Source organism: Theropithecus gelada, chromosome 1 (assembly GCF_003255815.1).
Source record: "Theropithecus gelada isolate Dixy chromosome 1, Tgel_1.0, whole genome shotgun sequence".
NCBI classification, from domain to species: domain Eukaryota; kingdom Metazoa; phylum Chordata; class Mammalia; order Primates; family Cercopithecidae; genus Theropithecus; species Theropithecus gelada.
This window is the reverse complement of record NC_037668.1, coordinates 11046250-11068731: the sequence shown is the minus strand read 5'-3', so window position 1 is coordinate 11068731 and position 22482 is coordinate 11046250. Positions and strand designations below refer to the sequence as shown.

Here is a 22482-nt window from a genome sequence, read left to right as displayed (position 1 = left end):
GTGACTGAGGCAATATAAACATAGAAGGAAAAGGAAATAAAAGTCCAGGTCAGTTCTAGCTAAGTGCAATGCTGTTGTTGTTCTGATGGATATCCTTGAATAAAATATGTGCCTCAACTTCCTCATGTATATAATGGAGCTATTTGAGTGGGCAAAACTGAGAGCTTTGTCAGCAGTGACTTCAAGCTGTTTAATAACTGTTGTTCTAAAAGGAATCATTCCGGACCAATGACACCAGAACTGCCAACTTTCCATGTGTGGACATGAGGGGACCTGCCATTTACAAAAGCTCTCCATTCTCCAAGAGAGTTGGCAGACATCACTACAGAGCTCAGTACCATTGGGTGTTTCAGTGTTTGTCAGGCAGTTAAAGGGTCAGGATTATGAGTATCTCTGTTGGTGAGTGAATTTTCATCAGTTTGACTTGTATTAGTTGAGGTTGGTTAGTGAGAGGGATCAGCTACTGATCAAGTCATACAAGTAAGATACTGGGAAAGAAGGACAATTAGGTGGACGTGAGACATTGAACTGTGACGTCACTGTAATGATCACAACATAGCCGATTTACACAGATCTTATTTATCCCTGAGGTGAGGAATAATGGCCATATGTACAGCTTACCAGTGAATAATCACATAGAATTTTTTTAAAGCACTCCATTTTTAGCTATAGAAGAGCAATATCCTAATTCTGCACTATAATCATGAAGAGCTCCTGATAGGGGGTAGAGAGTATCTCAATTCAATCCATTAAAACAAACAGTAATTGATTTCATATTTTATTTTGTCTCCAAAGTTCCTTATGCTCAGCATGTCCAAAACTGAGTCAGCATCTACCTCACAGCCTGGTGCCCTCTCCACGGGGAAGGAGAACACTCGATATCCTGGAATTTTCCCTCCCTGCCCTACGCCCATGCCCAACCATTACTAAGTTCTTAAATCTGTCCACATCTCTAACCTTCCTTGCTACCATACCACTCTGCACTGATGTCGCCTCTCACTGCATGACCGTAATGTCCTCCATAGTCTCTACATTTTCTTCCAAGCCATTCCTCATGTAGAAATGAGAGTCATTTTTTCAAAACACACATCTTTGTGCCTCAACCTTCTATCTCCAGTCTGCTTAAAGCTGCTCAATGGCCACAGTTTACTTGCACCTATGAAAGACATATTCCTTAACATTGTCTCTAGACCTTGCATGTTCTGGCTTTTGCTGCCTCACCTCTAAAATAGAGATAACAACAATGAGAATTAATGAATGTAAAGTGCTTAGGAAAGAGCCTAGGATTTACTGAGTGTTCAAAAATGTTCTCTATGATCATCCTTATTATTGCTATTATTACTACTCTAGTTTCAGCCTATATCACCTCCCCTCATTCTCTCTGTTGTTTCAGCATCACTCATCTTACTTCCCTTTCTCAAACATGGTGTGCTCTTTCCTGCCACGTTGTTTTCTTTCCCTGGAAGTCTCTTTGCTACCCACTTGCCTTCTTAGTGCTATCTGTCTTTGAGATCACAGCTTAAATAGGACTTCCTTGGGGAAATTCCCTGCCATCTAGAGTAGGCCACGTCTCCTTAAGGTGAACTCTTGTTTATTTGTGTCATTCTTTCATTAATGTCTCTTATCCACATTTTTCTCACTATTTTTTCCCCACATGATTAAATCCCTGGGTCCAGACGCTCCCAGTTGGTTGAGTGTATATTCAGTACTCAAATAGTTATTGAATAAGTGAATAAACTCTGCTAGGTTTTATATCACAGGGACTAATGTCAATGTGTTTGGCAAAAATTAACCAGAGACAACTTTGGGATAAAATTTGAAGGGCATGATGATTAGAAAAGAAAAAAGAAGAAAATAATGAAGAAATTACTCTAAATTCTTTTCTTTTCTTTTTTTTTTTGAGACGAGAGTTTTGCCCTGTCACCCAGGCTGGAGTGCAGTGGTACCATCTCGGCTCACTGCAACCTCTGCCTCCTGGGTTCAAGCGATTCTCCTGCCTTAGCCTCCCGAGTAACTGGGACTACAGGTGCACACACCACCATGTCTGGCTAATTTTTGTATTTTTTGTAGAGATGGGGTTTCACCATGCTGGCCATGCTGGTCTCAAACTCCTGACCTGAAATGATTTGCTCACTTTGGCCTCCCAAAGTGCTGGGATTACAGGCATGAGTCACCACACCTGGCCCCCCAAATTCTTAAGTGAAAATAACAAGATAGTAAGTTGGGAAAAATTATTTATGGTCTCAGGAATCCGTCTGTCAGTATGTATAATATGGGGAGTAAGTAAAATGACCTTGAAGCTTTAGTACTAAGAAGTAAGAGTCACTTGTTCACTCATGCAGTCGATTAATATTAGTGTTTCTCATGCTGTTGTGGGTAATGTTAAGTCTTCTCGGGATAGAAATAATGACAAGAATAGTTAATTAAAGTGATATACTTTGAAAGAAAGAAACCCAGTACAAGAAAAAATATGAGTATTACTGTTAGGGAAGACTACAAACTTCACTTAATTTTAGGCATCCTAATGTTATTCCCACAAGATCACACCATTGTTTTTCCTGCTTTTATTTATATATTCTTCCTTTTATGTCTTATCTAACTGCATTTCACAAACCTATCAGAGAATGGTCACTTTGATGTCTTTAGATGCTCCTCTTTTATCTTCTCACCATTTGTGGGGTTATAATTGGTTTTTGAAATTGCCTTTTTGTTTAGATTTGTGCATTTCTTTCTACTGAACTTTTAGAAAAATTAAAAAAAAACAGCAGCTGTTGTTTTTCTATTCTGTACATTATATTCCTTATTTGTCATGAACACTAATATGAAAAAATCATCTTGAAAAGTTGCCAGCATTTTCACTTCATTGTTTAGCCTGTTCTTATTGATCAGAATGAGGCCAGCAACCATTTAAGAGATTATGTATATTTTTAAAGTAAAGGCACTATCTTATTAGATATTTTTTACAGAGCTAGATATCTATTTACATAGCTAAAATACCTTGTTTCTACTCATAGGTGATTTATCATGTCTTAGGAAGGAATCATCCATAGCCTCCATTTGACAAAGTGGTTCACAGTCTAGTCCTACCATTGTCATTTTTATTTCTGTCTCTTACAACTTTATCTTAATATTCCTACCCCTTCAGTTTCATAGTGGAATTACCTGTAGAATTATGGAGGTATATCAATGAGGATTCTTACTGTTGTAAATAATATAAAACCCAAATGGCAAAGCAAAAAAGAAACTCATTGGGTCATGAAACTGAAATGACTCAAATAGCCAGTTTTAGGCAAAGCTTAATGTAGGCACCCATAAAAGATCATCAACTCCATTTCTCAACTTTGCTATCATCCTGACTTTGTTTTCAGGTTCCCCATGGTATGAACATGCTTACCAGAACCCCTGGACCTACATATTTTGAGGTTTAAATCTGATGAGAAAAGGCATGTACCTTTCTCCTAAGATTTCTACCAAAATCTCATTGAGTCTAATTGCCTTTAATCGAGTCATCTCAATTTTAATTACTATGGTGGGGGTGAAAATGATGCTTTGATTGTCCAGGCCTGAGTCACGTGCCTTCCCTGAAGGTAAGGGTGAAGCAGTGAGAGTGGGAGAAAGTGTGCAGTGGTGGGAAAACTAGATACTGTTGCCAGAAAGAAGCAGATTAATTCTAAATGAAGATAACAGATGCATGCTGCGGCAAGGAAGGCAGTAAAACAAGTAGCGGAGAAAACAATTAAGTTAATGGAAAGTGAAGAAATGCTGCAGTCCACCTAAGGAATGTGGTAGGTATAAAATAGGACCATCTAAGAAGCAGAACACAGAGGACCAATGTGCAAAATGAGGATTGGATGAATATATTCAAAGCTATTTTAAAGAGAAGGAGTTTAGGTCTGTGCATTCCTTTGACTTTTATGGAGAATGATTCATTAGGAATCTTTCTAAGATTGAAACCACACGCTTCCTATTAGCACTCTAATGTTCACATTTGCATTATGAGGATGGTACTCATCTCAACTAAGTAATTCTTTTGTTGAGATGAACAGTGCTGTGCTCATTAAACTTTATGATATCTGGGTTTATTCTCTGGGATCAGTCTATAGGGTGCTGATATTTTACCTCTTACCTGTTTGAAAGCCTCAAAGAAGACTTCTCAGGGATACACAGTGAATCAGCACTCCTCAGAGACAGATGCCATTGAATTATACGAGAGAAGAGTCTGGCTCATGGAACCAAGTAATTACATGGAAATTTATTCTTTACTAGCCCAGATGGAGTTTCGCCTTACTGTTTTTCAATTTTGGGGGAGGAGGAAGAAAAGCACAACAAAATAAATTGAAAAAGAAACTGTATGTGAAAGCCCTCATATTACAATCTGGAAATGATCAATTTAGAGATGCAAAAGTCAGCAGGTTTAGTATTCAGGATTTTCATGGTCACATTTAACTTGTCTTTATAGTAAAATGAAGTGTATTCTACGTTATTGTCCTCATACGGAATTACTGCTAAACGTATCCTTTTTGGTTGTTTTGGCCATTAGCCTTGGATATTGGAGCAAGTTAATGTCATATATGAATTTTCATGTGTGCCGCCTCATGTTGGCCCATGGGTAAAATAGGATGAAGGGAGCTGGGGCTGTAGGAGATTGATCCTACAGACCCTACAGATCCTACAGGACCTACAGATCCTACAGATGCTACCGAACTCCTGAAAGTTTTAAGCTACTTAGGGCATTATATTTTAATCACTTCTCAGAAGTGAATTAAGACCTCTAAGGATAGTGGGAATGACAACAGTCTAGCTATTTGTGTTCTCTCAATTCCACTTTGCTTCATTTGAGGAAAGATGGAGACATGGGCAGCCATTCTTGTCCTGAACTGGAAGTGAGGGAGGATGGACAGATAATTCAGAGAGAAACCAGAGTTAGGTTAGCCTTTGGAAATGTGGCACAGGTAGGGCCATAGCTGCTACCTGGCCTAGTGTTCCATCATTCACAGCAATGGAGGTTCCTGTAGCATGTTACAACAAACATGTAGCTGTTGGGACATAATGCTCATCAGGGTGGGGAGAGGCCAAGATGCTTAGCTCCACAGACAGAGTCCAACACTGCAGAGCCATTCACATTAGAACCGAAGTTCCTTTCTCCTTCCTTCACTCTTCTCTCATAGAAGAGAATAGTTAATGCTTATGTGCTGAGCTAGGTGCAGTGGCTCACGCCTGTAATCCCAATGCTTTGAGGCTGAGATAGGAGGATTGCTTGAGTCCAGGAGTTTAAGACCAGCCTGAGCAACATAGTGAGGCCCCATCTCTACTAAAAATTATTTTTTAAAAAATTAATGCCTATGTGCTAAATACAGTTATGAGCACTTTGTAATATATGTTATTATATCTTATCTATTTCTCAAAACATCTCTACAAAGTAGATATCAGCAATTCCTTAATAGTGTAAAAGGCTTGGAGATGCTAACTTGCTACGGTTCTGTCCTTAATCAGTAAGACAGCTTGGATTGGAACTGGGTTTGTTTGACCCTATAGACCACCTCACCCATTAAATAAAATTTCTGTCAAGATGCTCAGAGCACTTAGGACCTGGCAGGTACAGAGGCGAGGAGGGCACAGGGAAGAGAGGCATGCTTTGCTCTGAGCGGCAGCTCTTACCCTCCTATATCAGTGTGGCCTGGCCTGGCCTCCCACCCTGCCCTAGCTTTTCTGTGATGAGAATCTCTAGTCAGCCAAGTGTTGAAAATGAACAAGGAGGATGGGCTTCCTCTTTGTGCTCATTTTGCTCTTGGCTGGAAATTCCAGTCTTATTTAACAGTTAACAAGCTGTTAGATCATAGGAGGAGAAAGACTTGTCAGTATCTTGGTTTGCTTCTCTGTAAAATGAATACCATAGTCTTCTCTTTCTATGGGGACTTTGAAAAATAGCTGTTATCTGTATTGAGTACTTTATGTGCACAAGAGCATTTTTTGTTTTTTTGGTTTTTTTTGAGACGGAGTCTTGCTCTGTCACCCAGGCTGTCATCCAGAGTGCAGTGGCCGGATCTCAGCTCACTACAAGCTCCGCCTCCCAGGTTTCCGCCATTCTCCTGCCTCAGCCTCCCGAGTAGCTGTGACTACAGATGCCCGCCACCTCGCCCGGCTAGTTTTTTGTATTATTTTAGAGATGGGGTTTCACTGGGTTAGCCAGGATGGTCTCGATCTCCTGACCTTGTGATCCGCCCGTCTCGGCCTCCCAAAGTGCTGGGATTACAGACTTGAGCCACCGCGCCTGGCCAAGAGCATTTCTTCAAAGTGCATGGAAGCAAGGTGACCTTCTCTTGGACAGGCTTGCCCCTGCTTCCTTCAAACAGTAGTTCACATGGAGGCTTCACCCACTCAAGCTCAGCAGGCCACCAAGTCTCAATTCCAGTGAATGTCATTTAAAAGCCCAAGCAAGCTGACTACAAACTTTTTAACATGTGTCTTTCATCTGCTCAGCAGAAATCCCTGTAACTTGTTAATAGTTCCACCTTCCCCCCACCTTTTTTTTTTTTTTGTAGTGAAACCAATTGAGGCCTCAAATCAGTACCACTCGTTCCATCTTGGGCCATCAGAGAAAACCATTTAGAGTTGTAGGAAGTCGTCTGTTCCACCTTATGCTTCCTGCTGCAGGGCTAGAACCAGTGCTTGATGGAATATACCTATAACAGGACAGTACGGCATGCTGAACAGGTGGTCTCCTCAGGGACCACATAAACACCAGATCAGGGAGAGCAAGGATGAACTTTCAAAGAGAAGTGATCAGATACTTATCCCGTAAAACACATATCTCTTTACAGCTGGAGTCAGGTTTCTCCATTTGTGCCATAGCATTTATTTCAGAGAAGCTCATGGCATTTAGAGTGGAAAATAAGGAAAATGTGTAGGATGCCTCAAAGAAGAACTACACACTTGAAATAAATCCTTGAGATTTCTGCAAGGCACAGAAGGCCTGGCCATTCAGCTGTATAGAAACAAGACAGATGAGATGTTCTTCCTCCTCCTTCTAGAATCTTCTCCTGCCAGACATCCTTCATTATATTAAAATAATTCCATGGAAAGTACTTGTTGGTAATTCACGCTTTATATTACTTGAAACCTCAGTTACAGATATGCTGAGAAGGACAGAAACTGAGGCCCACTGGTTCAAGTCCCTGATTTCACAGCTAATGAGAATGAAGAGGTGGCCTGCACTGGACAGAGGTTAATAAGCCTAGAATCAGACTCAGGGCTCTTTCCAACATGGCCAGCTGCTGGCTTCCTTCTCCCAGTGGTATTTACAATGTTGGCTTTGTCTCAAATTGTGGAATAAAAATCATTTTGCTTTTTTTTTTTAAAGGGATTTTTTATTTTTTATTTTATTATTATACTTTGAGTTCTAGGGTACATGTGCATAACGTGCAGGTTTGTTACATTAAGTTGAGTATTAGAAATGAGGAAGGAGAAGTTTCTGAAATGACTCTATTAAATACAATTCTTCCTTGAAAGTTCATTGGGGGAAATTCTTTTGAAATTCTTTTGTTATTAGTTAGGCTTTGTCAAAATTTACCTCTGAATAAACTATTATAACAACAAGAGCCAAATTTGTACTTCTATAGCCAGCACTACTACCTATGTCCATGGCTGTAAGCTGAATGCTTTTTTTTTTTTTTTCCTGCTAAAAATTAACCTTAGGTTCCTCTTTGAGGGCATCTGTCTCTTAATTGACACATCTGGGACCCCTGAGTCCTTAGCACACTGTGGATGGTTTCTTTGTATTTCAATGTCTCTGGAATCCTGCTTTTTTTTTTTTTTTTGAGACAGAGTTTTGCTCTTGTTGCCCAGGCCAGAGTGCAATGGCGCTATCTTGGCTTACTGCAACATCTGCCTCCTGGGCTCAAGAGGTTCTCCTGCCTCAACCTCCCAAGTAGCTGGTATTACATGCGCCCACCACCACACCTGGCTGATTTTTGTATTTTTAGTAGAGACAGGGTTTCACCATGTTGGCCAGGCTGGTTTTGAACTCCTGACCTCAAGAGATCCACCTGCCTCGGCCTCCCACAGTGCTAGGATTACAGGCATGAGCCAGTGCGCCGAGCCCCTGCTAGTTTTTATAACATTTTCTTCACTGAGAAAAACCTTATTCCTGCTCTTTTCTATCTAAAATGCCCCTTACCCTTTTATAATGCTCATCTTCTAAGAGTCCCAACACGAGTGCGTAGGTGATCTAAAGGATATTAGATTCCTTGGGGGAATCACAGCTCTTGACAATGCTGGGAAGCTCCTAACCTTGCTGTGAAGGAGGAAGTTACATCATGGAAGATTCTCTATGGAAGACAAAGCAACTGCTCTTTCCAGAATTCAAATAAAGGGCCCTGCAGCCCTAGCACTCACCCATGTCTTTAACTTCCATTGGATGAGACAGGAGGCGGATGCTACACTGCTCCTTCCTGACTTTGGGAAAGAGGAGGCTCGTAAAGGTCATTTTTGGCCTTCTTAAACTATCTGAGAACACACCGAAGTAGGTTGGATTGAACTGGTCCTCAGTCTGTTGGTGTGTCATCCACGTGTCTAGCTCTAACATTCACACGTCGTAAGATCAACTCGTTCAAACACAGATTCAGGAACTTTTGGAAATGAAAGGAATCTGGAGTTCCTCTAACCCAAAGTGTGGTCTCTGGACCATCACCTGAAAACTTGTTGGAAATGCAGATTCGTAGGCCCCACCCCAGACCTACAGAATCAGAGACTCTAGGGATGGAGTCAGCAATTTATGCTTTAACAAGCCATCTAGCTGATTCTCATACACACTCAAGTTTAGGAAGGACTATTATGAGTACTTAGAAATGAGGAATTCGGGTTGTATGATTGGTTCTTAAGCCACACTACACATCTGGGGGAGCTTTTAAAACAATACTGATATGGAGGTCCCATGCCCAGAAACTCTCCTTTGGTTCATCCGAGGCAGGATCCTGGAACACCAGCATTTTTAAAAGCTGCCAGGTCCTCTATGCCCGAGAACCACTGATCTAAGTTAATTCCTCATCTCTAGATGAAGAAACTGTAACCTGCAGAGGGTAAGTGATGTGCCCAGGGTTACCTGGGCAATTAGTGTGGCAGAGTTGTGAGCAGACCCAGATCTCCTGACTTTCAGGTCAGTTTAAGGCCTGTTTAGCTTCTTGTTCTCATAAATATCAAAACTCCAAAGACTCCATTTACAGTCTTTCTTCCAGTCTCTGAGAATGGGCATGATTTCATAAAAGGAGATCAGCAGAGCCTCTGGTTCATAATGATTTTGTTTTGGGTTGGCCTTGCTTTATTCTAATCTAGCCCTTATAATTGTGTTCCCAAATGTCTTTCATGTGATGCAACTTCAATCTCATACCCCAGGCTCCACTGCTGTGCACCCCCAGGCCTCAATTTTGACTTGGCACTCTCTTCCATTACCCCATTTCCTCTGAGATTAGGGTCCTGCTTTGGTGTCCTGCATGTTTGGCTAGAAGAATAAAAATGGCAAAGTAGGCAACAGCCCTGGAATAAAATACATATTTAATGCATTTCCATTAAGAATGGGAAGAGCTGAGCTAGTGGATTTTAATGCTGACATCAGAGGTCTCTTAGAAAGTGAATTTGATGGTGAGAAATGGCAACGTGAATCTTGGAAGGTTTATTGTTATTTTTATACAAAGGACTTACTAAGGCTCTTACAGAGAGAAACAAACAAAAGAATTTAGTGTTGTTTTTGATCACGGTCTTCTGGAATGTGTATGTGTGTGTGTGTGAGTGTGTGTGTGTGTGTGTGTGTGTGTGTATGACTGTATGACTGTGTATGTGTCCACAGGTGGAATCACTTAGCATAGGTCTGCTGAGTTAAGAGGAAAAATGGTTCTGTAAAAATCAGGCTTATCTTGGACATTTCAAGGCACCTCCAGTATGGCTTGCATATGACTTAGGCAGACTCATCTTAAAAGACTCTGTCTCAATAGTATTCACATTTTATTTTTCAGGAGGCAGCACAGGCACTTCCCCAACCACCTCCAGCACTGGGACACCATCCCCTTCGGCTTCTTCTCATCTTTTATCTCCATCCTGTTCTCCTCCAACTTTTCATCTGGCCCCCAACACTTTCAATGTGGGCTGCCGAGAGAGCCAGCTGTGTAATCTAAACCTCTCTGATTATCCACCATGTGCCCGAAGCAACATGGCTGCCTTGCAGAGCTACCCAGGGCTGAGTGACAGTGGCTACAACAGGCTTCAGAGTGGCACCACTTCAGCCACTCAGCCCTCTGAAACCTTCATGCCTCAGAGGACTCCATCCCTGATATCCGGAATACCAACTCCTCCTTCATTGCCTGGCAACAGCAAGATGGAAGCCTATGGTGGCCAGCTGGGGTCCTTCCCCACTTCCCAGTTTCAGTATGTCATGCAGGCAGGCAATGCTGCCTCCAGCTCCTCATCACCACATATGTTCGGGGGCAGCCACATGCAGCAGAGCTCCTACAATGCCTTCTCCCTTCACAACCCTTACAATCTGTATGGATACAATTTCCCCACTTCCCCTAGACTAGCTGCAAGCCCAGAAAAACTGAGCGCCTCTCAAAGCACTTTACTCTGTTCTTCTCCTTCCAACGGGGCCTTTGGAGAGAGGCAGTACCTGCCGTCAGGGATGGAGCACAGCATGCACATGATTAGCCCTTCACCCAATAACCAACAGGCAACCAACACTTGTGATGGCCGGCAATATGGGGCAGTTCCAGGCTCCTCCTCCCAGATGTCCGTGCACATGGTTTAAAGGCCAGTCCAAACACCACGGAGCATTTGGCAATCAAGGCCCCAGAGTCTCCGTGGTCAGATCCTCCTCTTTGGGAGTCCAGTGCCTTCAGAAAACAGGAACTGTGTTTTTTTTTTTCTTTTTTTCTGGAGGATGACATATCCCCAAGAACTAGAGACACCTTTAAGCCAGTGAGGGATACTTGTGGTAGAATCATCCACAACTCAGTGGCCATTCTCCTGCCTTCCCAGACCTTAGTTTTATAAAGCATTGTCTGTTCCAGAGTGTCCTTTGAAGAGACTGAATAATCACTTCGTCATGATGTTAAGGGAGATGCTAGTGTGTGGCAGCCATGAAAAGTTACACATACACACCCACATACAGACAGACCTACCAATACATACATGCGCACACACATATATATTCATACACAGTTCATACACATGCAATCATACATGCACACGGACTCTGAACTGGGTGAACTCTGTGGAGGGAGGCCCAGAATGGGTGCTTTCACCAAGAATTTGTCTATGTACAACTCTAGATGGAGTGGGCCAGCAGTAGCTGCCAGTCTCTCTCCCCTGCAGCTTCCTCTGCTTCTGGAATGAACCATGTATCCTGGAGACCCTCCCCATGGATGAGAGTGGAAAGACGTCAGTACAACTGGACTTGGCTTCCGGAAAAAGATTGCTTTTGAACTTTGGCTCTCTTCACTTGTGTGCTATCATTGATATTCCCAGTGGTGCCCGTGGAAAGAGGGAGAAAGAACAGCTGAACAGGAGAAAGACAAACAGGAAGAACAGAGAACAGGAGAGAGGTGGAGAGCAAGAGTGACAAAGAAAGTGTGAGCAATGATGAGAGTTTTAATTCACCAAGGAGATGTGTTTTGGTTTGTCCCCCCAAATGCCGCCTGCCCCACTACAGGCTATAGAAAGAATCATGGCATTACTGAGGAGTAAACATCTCTGGCACATTGAGCATGGTCAGGGCATTGGTCAGAAGGACAGAGCAAGGAATGCATCCTGAGCCTACAGCTCTGACCACTGTGATCCAGAAGAGAGGTGCACTACGTGGGAAGTGCTGATTCCACAGCATGCAGCCTGGTAGGGGAAGGGAAATAGAAGGGAGTGAAGAAGGAATAGTTTTACGATCTCGGAAGATGATACCAAGAGCAGAGGCAACAAATAGAGGCCTGACCTCCAAGTGCCGGATCCAGACACCTAACCTAGAATGCCTGCCCGCTACCCCTGTGGCAGGAAAAATCCCCTCATGTCCCAGGCAATTGCAGATGGGTCTTCTATACCTTCTACCTGCCCTTAGATCTCCATTTTTATCAAATAGTTCATTGCATTTTGAAGTTTTGGGTTTTTTCCTTCATCTTTCCCTTTCCCTTCAAATCTTTTAATGGTAAGAAAGCAAGTGAAGCTTGGTGCAAGCTAAAATTTTTAAATGGTGTGGAAATGCAAATAATACCAAGTAAAATAATACAGATATTATTAAGATTTCTGGTTTTGAGGTGTTGTAGATAAATGTATTTATGTGCCTAGTGGGGAATCCAATATTATGAATATGAAAAAGGGGGCAATAAAAGGGTATGTAAAATATGTATGAAGAAAAGGTGTATAAAAATTTGCCCTTATGCACGGAACTCTGTTTCTAAGTGCCAAGCACAGAAAGCCGCTAAATAAAATCTTTGCAATTGTTTTCTGCATGTTTGTTCATACAGAAAAATCAAATAACAGCCTTGTGCATCTTCATCGTGCGTTACAGTGAGTATAGAAGTTTTATATATGTTACTCTATGTGATCTTTATATAGACCCCATGAAGTGAATATTAGCATCCTTTTATATGTAGTAACTGCATTCCAGAGAGATTGAATGAATTTGGCAGCATTATCCAGCCTGTCACAGAGGGAATGAGGACATGAAACCAGATCTTTTGACTCTAATGGGATTTTTGCCTTCGTGTTAGCTGCAGAAACCTGTGTGAGGCTAATAGTAATTGTCATCATTACTGTGTGTCACCTGATACTATACCATGTATTTTACATGATTATCTTATCCTCCCACAATTCTGTGAGATAAGTAATATTTGAATCATCATTTTATAGATCCAGAAACGAGCTTATAGAATGTTAAATATTTGACCAAGTGGTGGAGCTGGCAATCTGACCCTATGGTCAATTAGCACTGTCATTCAGCAGTACCACGAGGCACTTGGACAGTCAGGAAATAAGACATATCTTAAGGCACTGAGGTGAGAGTGCCTCTGAGGCTGGATTTTGTTTGGTGTATTGAACAATAAGCATACACTATCCTCCTTGAATGCATCACTGCAGCATGAGGAGAGTGGTTTGGAGTTGTCATGCACTAACTGACAAGTTAGACTAATAAAGAGGCTAGGACTATGCCATTTACAAGAACTTCTGTATATTATTTCATTGGAGCCTCACAATAACCATGAAAGGTGGACAGGCCAGGAAGTATTGTTTTGCAAATGGAGAAGTAAAAGATAAACTCTGTGACCTGCCCATTCTTAAGTGGCTGGGAAGTAGCAGAGCCAGGACTTGAAACCTCCTTCTCTTGCCCTTACTCCAGACTGTTTCCTGGTGGACTGTTACACTGGTTGCTCACTGACCCATTTCACCAGGGTTTGATTTGGTGGGCTCAGGTTGCCAACCACCACAGCCATTCACTGGAAATGGAGGTTGGTTTGGGAGAGCAAAAACCTTATACATTGCTCTGGTTTTATAAATAACTACAGAGGGTGGCATGCTAGTTAATTCCATTAGCCATCAGATCATTGCCAAAATAGCTGGACAATGACTGACTGAGTACCTCTACAGATTGTAGGCTCTCTGGGCATGACATGCCTCAAAACTTAGAAAACCACTCCTATTTGGAAACCTTGCATCACCCCTTGGTTTCATAATGGTATAACAAAAACAACTACATGTGAAGCTTATGGTTATTATTATTATTTTTTAAGTTAGCAGCATACCAAACATTGTTCACTGATCTAACACCCTTTGAGGTTTGGGGTGGTAGATAATCATAGTATGCCAATCAGAAAACTTGACATAGAAATCTCCATATTTTCATCCAATAGTAAGAATCATAATTTCAGTAATCATTTAGAATATTAAATACAGAACATTTTTGTAATTTGGATTAATTAGAACAATCCAAGTTAGTTACATTGAATTATGGCATATGTTTCTATGTGTACCTGAAGAAGTAATAAAAATGTTTTTTAAAAAACAAACTGGATAAAGAATTGTGAAGAATATGCTCTATGCAATTCTCTTTCATGAAATAGTGAGCATTTATTGGAATTGGCATAGTGATTACACAAAGGGGTGTTTACTAGAAGGATTATTCTTCTATAGGCTAAGGTGCTCTACAATTGCTCATTTTTCTAGGGGAAAGGCTATCTTGTTCATCTTTGCATCCTCAATAGCTAGGACAGTTCCTGATCTATTATAGAATCTCAATACATACTTACTGTTTAATTTGTTGACCAAAGCCTTTTTTTTAAGGATGGTAAAAAATGGTTGCATGGCTAAATAATATTATTTACTCCAAGTTAAAGCTACCTAAGTTAACAAAGGTTTATTGTTTTTCATATAGTATTCTGTGGTAGATTAGTATAAATTTAAATAGTAGCTAGCAAGCATCCATTATACAGAATGAAGAGAATGAAGAGTAAAAAACACACCATGGTTTCTTTCTTGAAAGGGCTTGCTTTTTAGGCAGCCATTCACAATGAGGTTAATGATATAAAAGGCTCTGGAAATTCAAAGACGACGTTTAGGGTAAGAAGGAGAGGTTAATGGTTTTCATTGGTGAGGCAGAACTTCTATTGAACTTTTAAGGATGCTCAGAATTTTTATAGAAATAAGAAATGGTGAGCTGAGAACAAAATAAGATTTTAGAAGACAGTACAATGAATAAACATTGGAGGAAAAATAATAGCATTACAATTCAAGGAGCAATTTAATAAAGATAGAGATATCCAGAACTTTCTTACAGCCAATAGATTAGTATCTTTTTCTATGGAATATTTTTTCATTAGTGAGAGTTTTGAGAGCTGAGATCCAAGAGCAGAGCTGTTTGGTTGATGCCAAGTGTTTAATTCATTGCTTAGTACTTTGAGGATTTCAGAGAAGCTCTGTTGTACCAATTTGCATTCAGTAAGCTAAAGGAGAGTTGTCTTCCCAAGGAAACCCAGCCGCAAAGATGCATTTCACAAAAGCTTTTTTGCTTATGATCATCAACTGGAGATTTGTTCCCCACAACTATGTCAAGGTTCATCAGGTTCAGTTCAATAAATATATAATGCTCTTTGTTAAGCGCTGCTCTAGGCACTGAGAATGTAGCAATGAACAACCAGATATGTTCTTGCCTTTAAGGAACTCATGGTCTGGTGGGAGACTGATATTGAATACACTAGCAAGTAAATGAATAATTTCAGATTGCAATGATGACTTTGAGGAAATTAAAAATAATAAAATGATGGAGAATGACTGGGCAATGAAAATGAAGGCTTATTTAGATAGGAGTTTCTAAGAGGGCTGCTCTCAGAGGGTGATGTTTGAGCTGGTATAAATATAGCCATTTTCTTAGAATTGGCTTACTGTAACTTGTGCTGAGGGCAGCCATGCCTCACTGGAAGATGTGCTCAGCTGGTCTTGTATCAGCGGAGGCCAGGCATTTTTGTCTTTACAATAGCTTTGTAGTATTGATACTAATTTTTTGAAGTCTTCTTGGGACTGGAATAATTTAGAGACTCTTCAAAATGTGAATCTATCTTCTACACAGCCCGAGTAAAATAATATTTTATGACGTTCTTAGAGGATGAGAGACACCTTTCTATCTAACGTTGTGCAAGGTTAAAACTAGTGATCAACCAACCAATTCATATCAATCAGATTAATGATGAACAGTAATTAATAAGCAAAAATATTAAATATGACTTGGTAGTCTATAATGATCTGAGACATTCTGTTCTAGAAGGAGATTTTACCCTGGTTGAGGAGTCAAGCTACATGCATACAAAACAATAAAAGTATTAAATTGGTGGTAAAGACCATATATGCTGCAAAATTTCAGAAGAAAACTAGTTTTTTATTGAGTGTTTATTACGTCTTACACATTATGCAAGGTAATATCCTGTAATCCTTGCAGCCACCCTGTAGGATTTATATTTCAATCCCTATTTTATAGATAGGGAAACTGAAACTTACAGAGGGTAGCAATGTGCACAAAATCATATAGCTTGCAAGTAACAAAGGCAGGGCTCCAACCCAGACCTTTCCACTACTATATTTTTCCAAAAATGAGATTTATAGGGACTATAATAAAAAGTGGTAGGCTCATGGAGAAAGTTGAACTTGAATCGTACTTCGAAGAATTCATGGAAACTGCCTAAACTGAGGAGGAGGATGGTGTCCTGGTGCGAGGGTGGGGCCAGCACAGTAAAGACACATGTTCTCTGTGTGGTATAATGAGCTATGGTAGTGGGATTGAAACAGAGGATATTCATTTTCTTAAGTCAAATCTCATGAAGTTCTCCCTGCTGTTCCTGGCACCATGACCTCTGGGTTCCCTTTCCCTGTGTGAGATGTCCTTGCTCTGGAACTTGGGCAATTCAGGATTTCCTCCAGTGTCTCAATGGGAACCTTCAACCTGGAAAGCATCAGTAGGGCCTGGGAGGTGACGAAGAAATCAAGCTGCACCCCCCCAAACCCCCCAAAACCTCCACCCCACTCCACTCCCCCAGCTGGGGCCCCAGGGATAAGCTCAGCTGCCACACTCCCTGAGTCAGGCTCTGCACAGAGGCCCTTGCTTTTTCCAGTCAGGCACACAGTGCCACGTGGGATGGTGAAATGGGATCTTGCTGCTTAAAGCCGAGAAAACATTCATCATGTTTTCCTTCTTAGCTCATTTTACTGCTCATAGCACTCATCTTTTATGGGCCAGCCTAACGGCATTTCCCACTTCAGATGCTTCCTACTAACAGTTTCTGCTTTTATTACACTTTACTGCAGGCCCTGCAGAGGCACAGAAAACCAAAGGGGTTTTGAGTCATTTTTAGTATTTTCACCTAGTGAAGCCAAAGTGGACAAAGGGGGCTGCCAAAGGATTGCCAAGTCAACCTCTGGTAGCTCTCGTTCTCAGGGAAGCTTTTGAACTCCATGAAGAAGATTCTTGGAGTTCTCTTCATCTTGCCCACACCATGCATCCTTCTACACGTGGGCAGGTAGAGCCCCTCTTAGGCTGTGTCTAGATGAGGTAACAGATAAACTTCCAAATCTTAACATAATAATGTTCATTTCTCACTCATCTCACAACCCAATATGGAGTTTCTCATTGAGCGGCTCTTCTCCAAGCAATGATTTAGGAAAACAATCATCTTCCATTTAATGGCTTCAATATCTTCAGCCCTTAGCTCAGTACCTCTCCATTCAGCTAGCAGATGAGGAGAAAGAATAAAAACTTGTACATGGGAGATACTCATAAGCCCAGTCTGGTGTTGGTGCATGACTTCCTCTCTATTCTAACGGTTAGAACTCCAATGACCACACCTAACTGCAAGGGAAACTGGGCAATATAGTCTAGCTGAATTCATAGGAAGAAGAGGAAACAAATTTGTTAGGCATCAGGGAGTTTCTGCCAGCCCCTGAGCCAACCTAGCCTGAGCCAATCTCAATCTACTTTTCCTTTATATAAACCCAGCAGGCAAAGATAAGGCTAATTTCTAGTCCCAGCTTCTCAGATGCTTTGCAAAGCAATCTGGAACAGTTAACTTTGCCCCACTGGGGTTCAGTTCATCTGTGAGATATATCTTTTAGTAGGATTCCTTCCCATTCTCCTAAAACATCTCGAGGATTTATAAAATGCAGAGTGAGCTTTTCTCAAGTGGTAAGTATAAAACAAGAAACATTTTTCAAGTGCTTATTCATGCCAGCTTAAGTGCCTTAGATAGTACAGTGTCTTATTTAATTTCCAACAACTTTATGAAGCTGTAGTATTATTATTATACCCACATTATAGGTGAGAGAAAAATGCAGAAAGACTAAGAATCTTGCCAAAGGTCACACTCAGGCAATCTGACATTAGCGTCATTAATATTTGATAAGGCAGACTTTTAGAAAATATTTCTTTTCTTGGGCAAAATTCTGAGAATGCCACACAAGCCATGTTCCCTGGCTTAAATAAGCTTACAGTGTAATAGGAATCACCTCTTGTTTGGTTTCATTCAGAAAGAGCTCAAGTATGACTTGTATATGGAAGTCATCTCTACAGTGTCAGGATCACACTCCGCTCAGCCTGTAGTTTTTGCAGGTCGTTGCCTAACACTTCCTACTTCAAGGCAGGAGTGTGGAAGGCCTGATCATGTGACGTTATTTGCAGTCCCCAAAGATTCAGTTTGTTTGGAAACTATATTCATACATAGCTTCTATACTAAGCTTCTGGAATTAGGCTTTGTCTAACCCTGTGGCAATGCTCAGGCCTTTGACCTAAGGATGTTGCTGGTAGTGTTCCTCAGAAAGGAAGCTCACAGGGTGAGGTACCCTCTACAACAACAACAACTATCTTGGGTCCTGTCACTGATTAATCTTTACAGAGAAAAATTAGCTATCCATTCATCCAGAATGATGCCCAGAACAAATAAGCAAAATGCCACTGGTTCCATTTTCCATTACCAGAGTCTGCTGGTCTCAGGAAGGTTTTTGCTTCATCAACAGAGCCTTGTTTCTATACTCTGGTTTTGTCTCTTTGCAACGTGTGCTTACACACATCTTCTCATTAAAGCTCTCCAAATCTCATCCTAACAAGGGCTCATTCTTCTCAACCATGGCAAGGGAAATACTTTTTTAAACTGTTAAGAATTAGAGAAGATTAAGGCCCTAGTAAAATAATCAGGGCCAAAGCCAAAGGATCCAGAGTTGGAAAATCTCAGTTTTCTGCTCAAACCTCTGGGATAGAAAATCCCCCTCAGGGACGTCTTTATCATGTTCCTGAACAGAGAAAACTGGAGATATCGAGGTTGGTAAAGATTATCTCTGGGGCTCCCGGTCTATATCTGAGACAAAGGCATGCTTGTGTGTCAGTGGAGGGTGGGAAGACCATAGATAAAAAGTTGAAACAGAGGTTGAGGGGTCCATATGTCTTATCAGGCAGTTTAGTTTGGTGATGCCCATGAAACCTTACACAGACTTTTGGGAAGATTTAAGGAAGATAACACTGAAGGATACTGAGGTATAGACAAAACCGAAGGCCAACCCAGGTGGCTGCTAAATTCCTTGTCTCCTACAAGGTGAAATCATGGGGAAGTCAGTCATCCTTTCAACACCTCCCCTCCAACAAAGGCATGGTAAATAAAGTTACTCTTTGAGAGTTAAACTAATTAGCCTTTTTGCAGTGATAACTCGAGTGGGCTGTATGTCCTTCTGTCTGAGTGTCAAAACAAGTCATACTTAATATTTCATGACAGTAATATTGGCAACAGAAAGAGTCACTGGAATAGAATTAATTCACAGACCTGGAAACAATTTTTACCTTAAGCCATTCAACTAAACCTTCAACAGTGGCTCACCAGTATGTACTGAATGTGTATTTTGTGCAGGACATAGTGCTAAGCATTGATAATATGCAGATAAATGACAACTAGTCCATACAACTTAGGAGCTCTAATGTGTCTAGTGTCGTGACAGACTGAAAACAGAAACAATTACTGTAGTGAGGAAATGCTATGATAGAGGTAAACATGGATACTATGGGAGCAGTTGGGTCAGTCCAAAGTTCAGGGGAGGCTTTCTGGAGATGACAATGAGTAGTTGAAAGTGAGACTGCTTAACACAGACTGACGGTAAGCTGAGAACCAGTGATTATAATTAGGGTGGCCTGTCGTAAGGCTCCAAGGAAATGCAGAAGCCCACTGCCACATGAAGCAGTATGCCTATGGATTTCTGGAAATTTTATATAAGAGGAAAGAGCTCTGGGGTGGTATGAAATAACAACACATGGTCTAAGATTTAGAGTCTAAGGGACTAGGCACCATTAGGTATGTGGAAGCTCACTTTCATAAAAAGAGCTGTGCAGCACAAGGGGCTACACAAATCAGAACAATAGGTATACGTAGGGCATTCATCATCTTGCCATATCCTTATATCCATACTTATCCCAGAAAAGACTGCAGGAGCCTGAGCAGAGCTTCAATGTCCTTTGCGTATTTGGAGATCAATAGCACGTATATGACCATGTCATCTTCACACCAGGAACATGATGACGTGAATGTGTGCAGGCACTTAACCCACCACAGAAAAGCCAAGTACAGAGTGAAAAGGTCACTTGTGGGAAGGTGTGAGATGTGTTGGGAAAGCCAAATCACAGAAGAGTTACCCATGAAGGGGCCAAGTCAAGCAAGATTCAACAGGGGCCGTCTTGCCTGTTCAGGAATTTTATAAGCCCACACTCAAGGGTGCTAGCGGGACCGAGAGATCCAAAATTATGAGTTATTTAACTTGGCCTTCAGCATGACTAGCTCTTTTGTGACTTGGCTGTTCTTGGGGATGTCACACCTTGATTCTATTGGGCTTCACTGAAGAATATTTTTTTAGGTGCATTTTATGCTTTCAATGACACAGTCCTTTCTGTTTAGAGAAAAAATTAAAAGAAGAATCAACAGTAGGGGATATATATTAATTTCAGCTCACTATATGTTGCTTTGAAAAGAGTTGCACTACAAGAACACAGTCACAATGGGACCTCCTATTGTAAACAAAACTTCATCTTTCTCCTACTGCATTAAGCAGTAGACCCTGATTAGAACTAGGTGACATTAAGATGGAGGTGGGAGGATGGGAGAGTAACCCTTAGATTTAAATCAGTATCCATTTTTGGCTTTAGCACTCCTAATTGCCCACCACAAAAAACTCAGTGGCTTAAAGTCCAAGTTCTGTCATGTATTCAATACAGCACAGATTTCCTATGCTTGGACAGGATGGAGTGCTGCTGTGATGAGAAGAGATAAAGAAACTGGCCTGAAGACAAGATTAAAAAATCTGGAACAATGAGAAGTGAGCACAGCCTCCTGTAAGGCCTAATGGCAGCAACTCTCCAGCAGTCTGGTCTTCTAACTCTGTTTTATAGGTCAGGAGATGACAGAATGAAATACATTCTTATTTGATTTCCTTTGACTCCCCCCTGGAAACCGAGATTTTACTGGCATGTTTTGCTTCTAAAGAAGCTACAATCCTTGGGATAAATTCAGTGGTTTTTCTGCTATACTCTGGAAGGCGAAACACACAGAAAGAGCTCTAGACCTAGTTTTTTTTTGTTTGTTTTTAAGGCCTGGGTTTTAGCCTTGGTTGCATTATTTATTAGCTATAAGATAGACATCAATGCCTCCTAGACTATTAAAGATAATGTTAAAATAATGCAACCAAAAACGCTAATCTCATTGAGGGCTGTATACTAGATACTTGATAAATGCTAGTTGTGCTGGTGTTTGCCCATCTATCTTCTGGACAGAAAACAACAAGTCAGCCCAAGCTATTTAAAGAAAGACATGATTAGATTAGCAAGACTGCCTATTCCATTAATGCCAATCTGCAGAACCATTAAACCAGTGAGACTTTTACTTAGGTCAGATTGCAATTGATGAGAGCACTTTCCTGGTAAACTGGGGCACCCAGGAATGCTAGCTGGGTGTTTCACTGGGTCATTCATAACGATAAGCATGGCATGGATGGGCTGAAAGAGTAGTAGATTCACGTCCCAGCTCTGCCACTAATCACCAGTTATGACAGCCTTCAGGCTTTTCTGGGCTTCGGTTTCCTGTCTTTAAAATAGAGGTGTCAAACAAGGTGATTTCTAAGGTCTTTGCCATCTTTAATGTTCCATGAAAGATAGCTGGGTCTTGTCCATGATTTTTGGTCAATCTTTGGAGTAGATTCTGTTTAAAGAAATAAATAAGAAGAAAGATGAGTAATAATAAGCTGACAAATCTCATTTGAAAATTACACTAGAAAACTTCGGTATGTCATCTCTGCCCAGGCACTTGTAAGTGCTTCTTAATACTTAGTTATTATTGAAATATATTTTCTTTTCCTAGCGATGGCACTCTGAGAAACAGAAAACCTGAAAGAAGACACTTACCCATCAGCATTTGGTAGAGAAACTCCTGGATTTGGAATCGCAATCCAGTTCTCTCACTTGCTGACATCACTTTCTCTGCATGTCACCTTCCTTCATCTATAACACAAGAATAATGACAGTTCTTTTTGACTTATGAAAAAGAAAGGACTTGACTACTTGAGTTTGAAAAATATTTGTAAACTATCCGTATATATAGGCTCCTCTACTGGATTATGGTGCTTAAGACAGAAGTTTTTTCTTCTTTATTTTTGATGGCATATAGCACAGTTGTGGAATCACAGTAGGTGCTAAGTTAATGAGTTAATGAATTAATGAGTTGATCTGATAAGGACTAAATATTTTCTTTATATATTCACTTTTAAAATTTACAAAATGACTTCTTGCTTATTGTAACAAAATGAAATGCCAAAGTATGTTCAACAAAAATAAAAACTATCCCCAGATGTACTATTGTTAATGGTTTGGTATGTAGCTTTCCAGATTTTTTTCTCTAAACCTATTCGACATACATACTCACACATATGTTTACTCTGACAAATATATTC

At 40.8% G+C, this 22482-nt stretch overlaps 1 protein-coding gene across 2 annotated transcripts in view; it reads left to right on the top strand.

Moving 5' to 3' along the window:
• The window catches only part of TBX15 (T-box 15), a 108022-nt gene extending 95544 nt beyond the window's left edge, over nt 1-12478 (top strand). For both annotated transcript variants that reach the window (XM_025370369.1, XM_025370360.1), the window contains exon 8: nt 10008-12478. In XM_025370369.1, the coding sequence (XP_025226154.1) occupies nt 10008-10792 (785 nt within the window). In that variant the 3' untranslated portion in view covers nt 10793-12478. The remainder of the gene's footprint in view (nt 1-10007) is intronic.
• Nucleotides 12479-22482: the final 10004 nt, after the last annotated feature.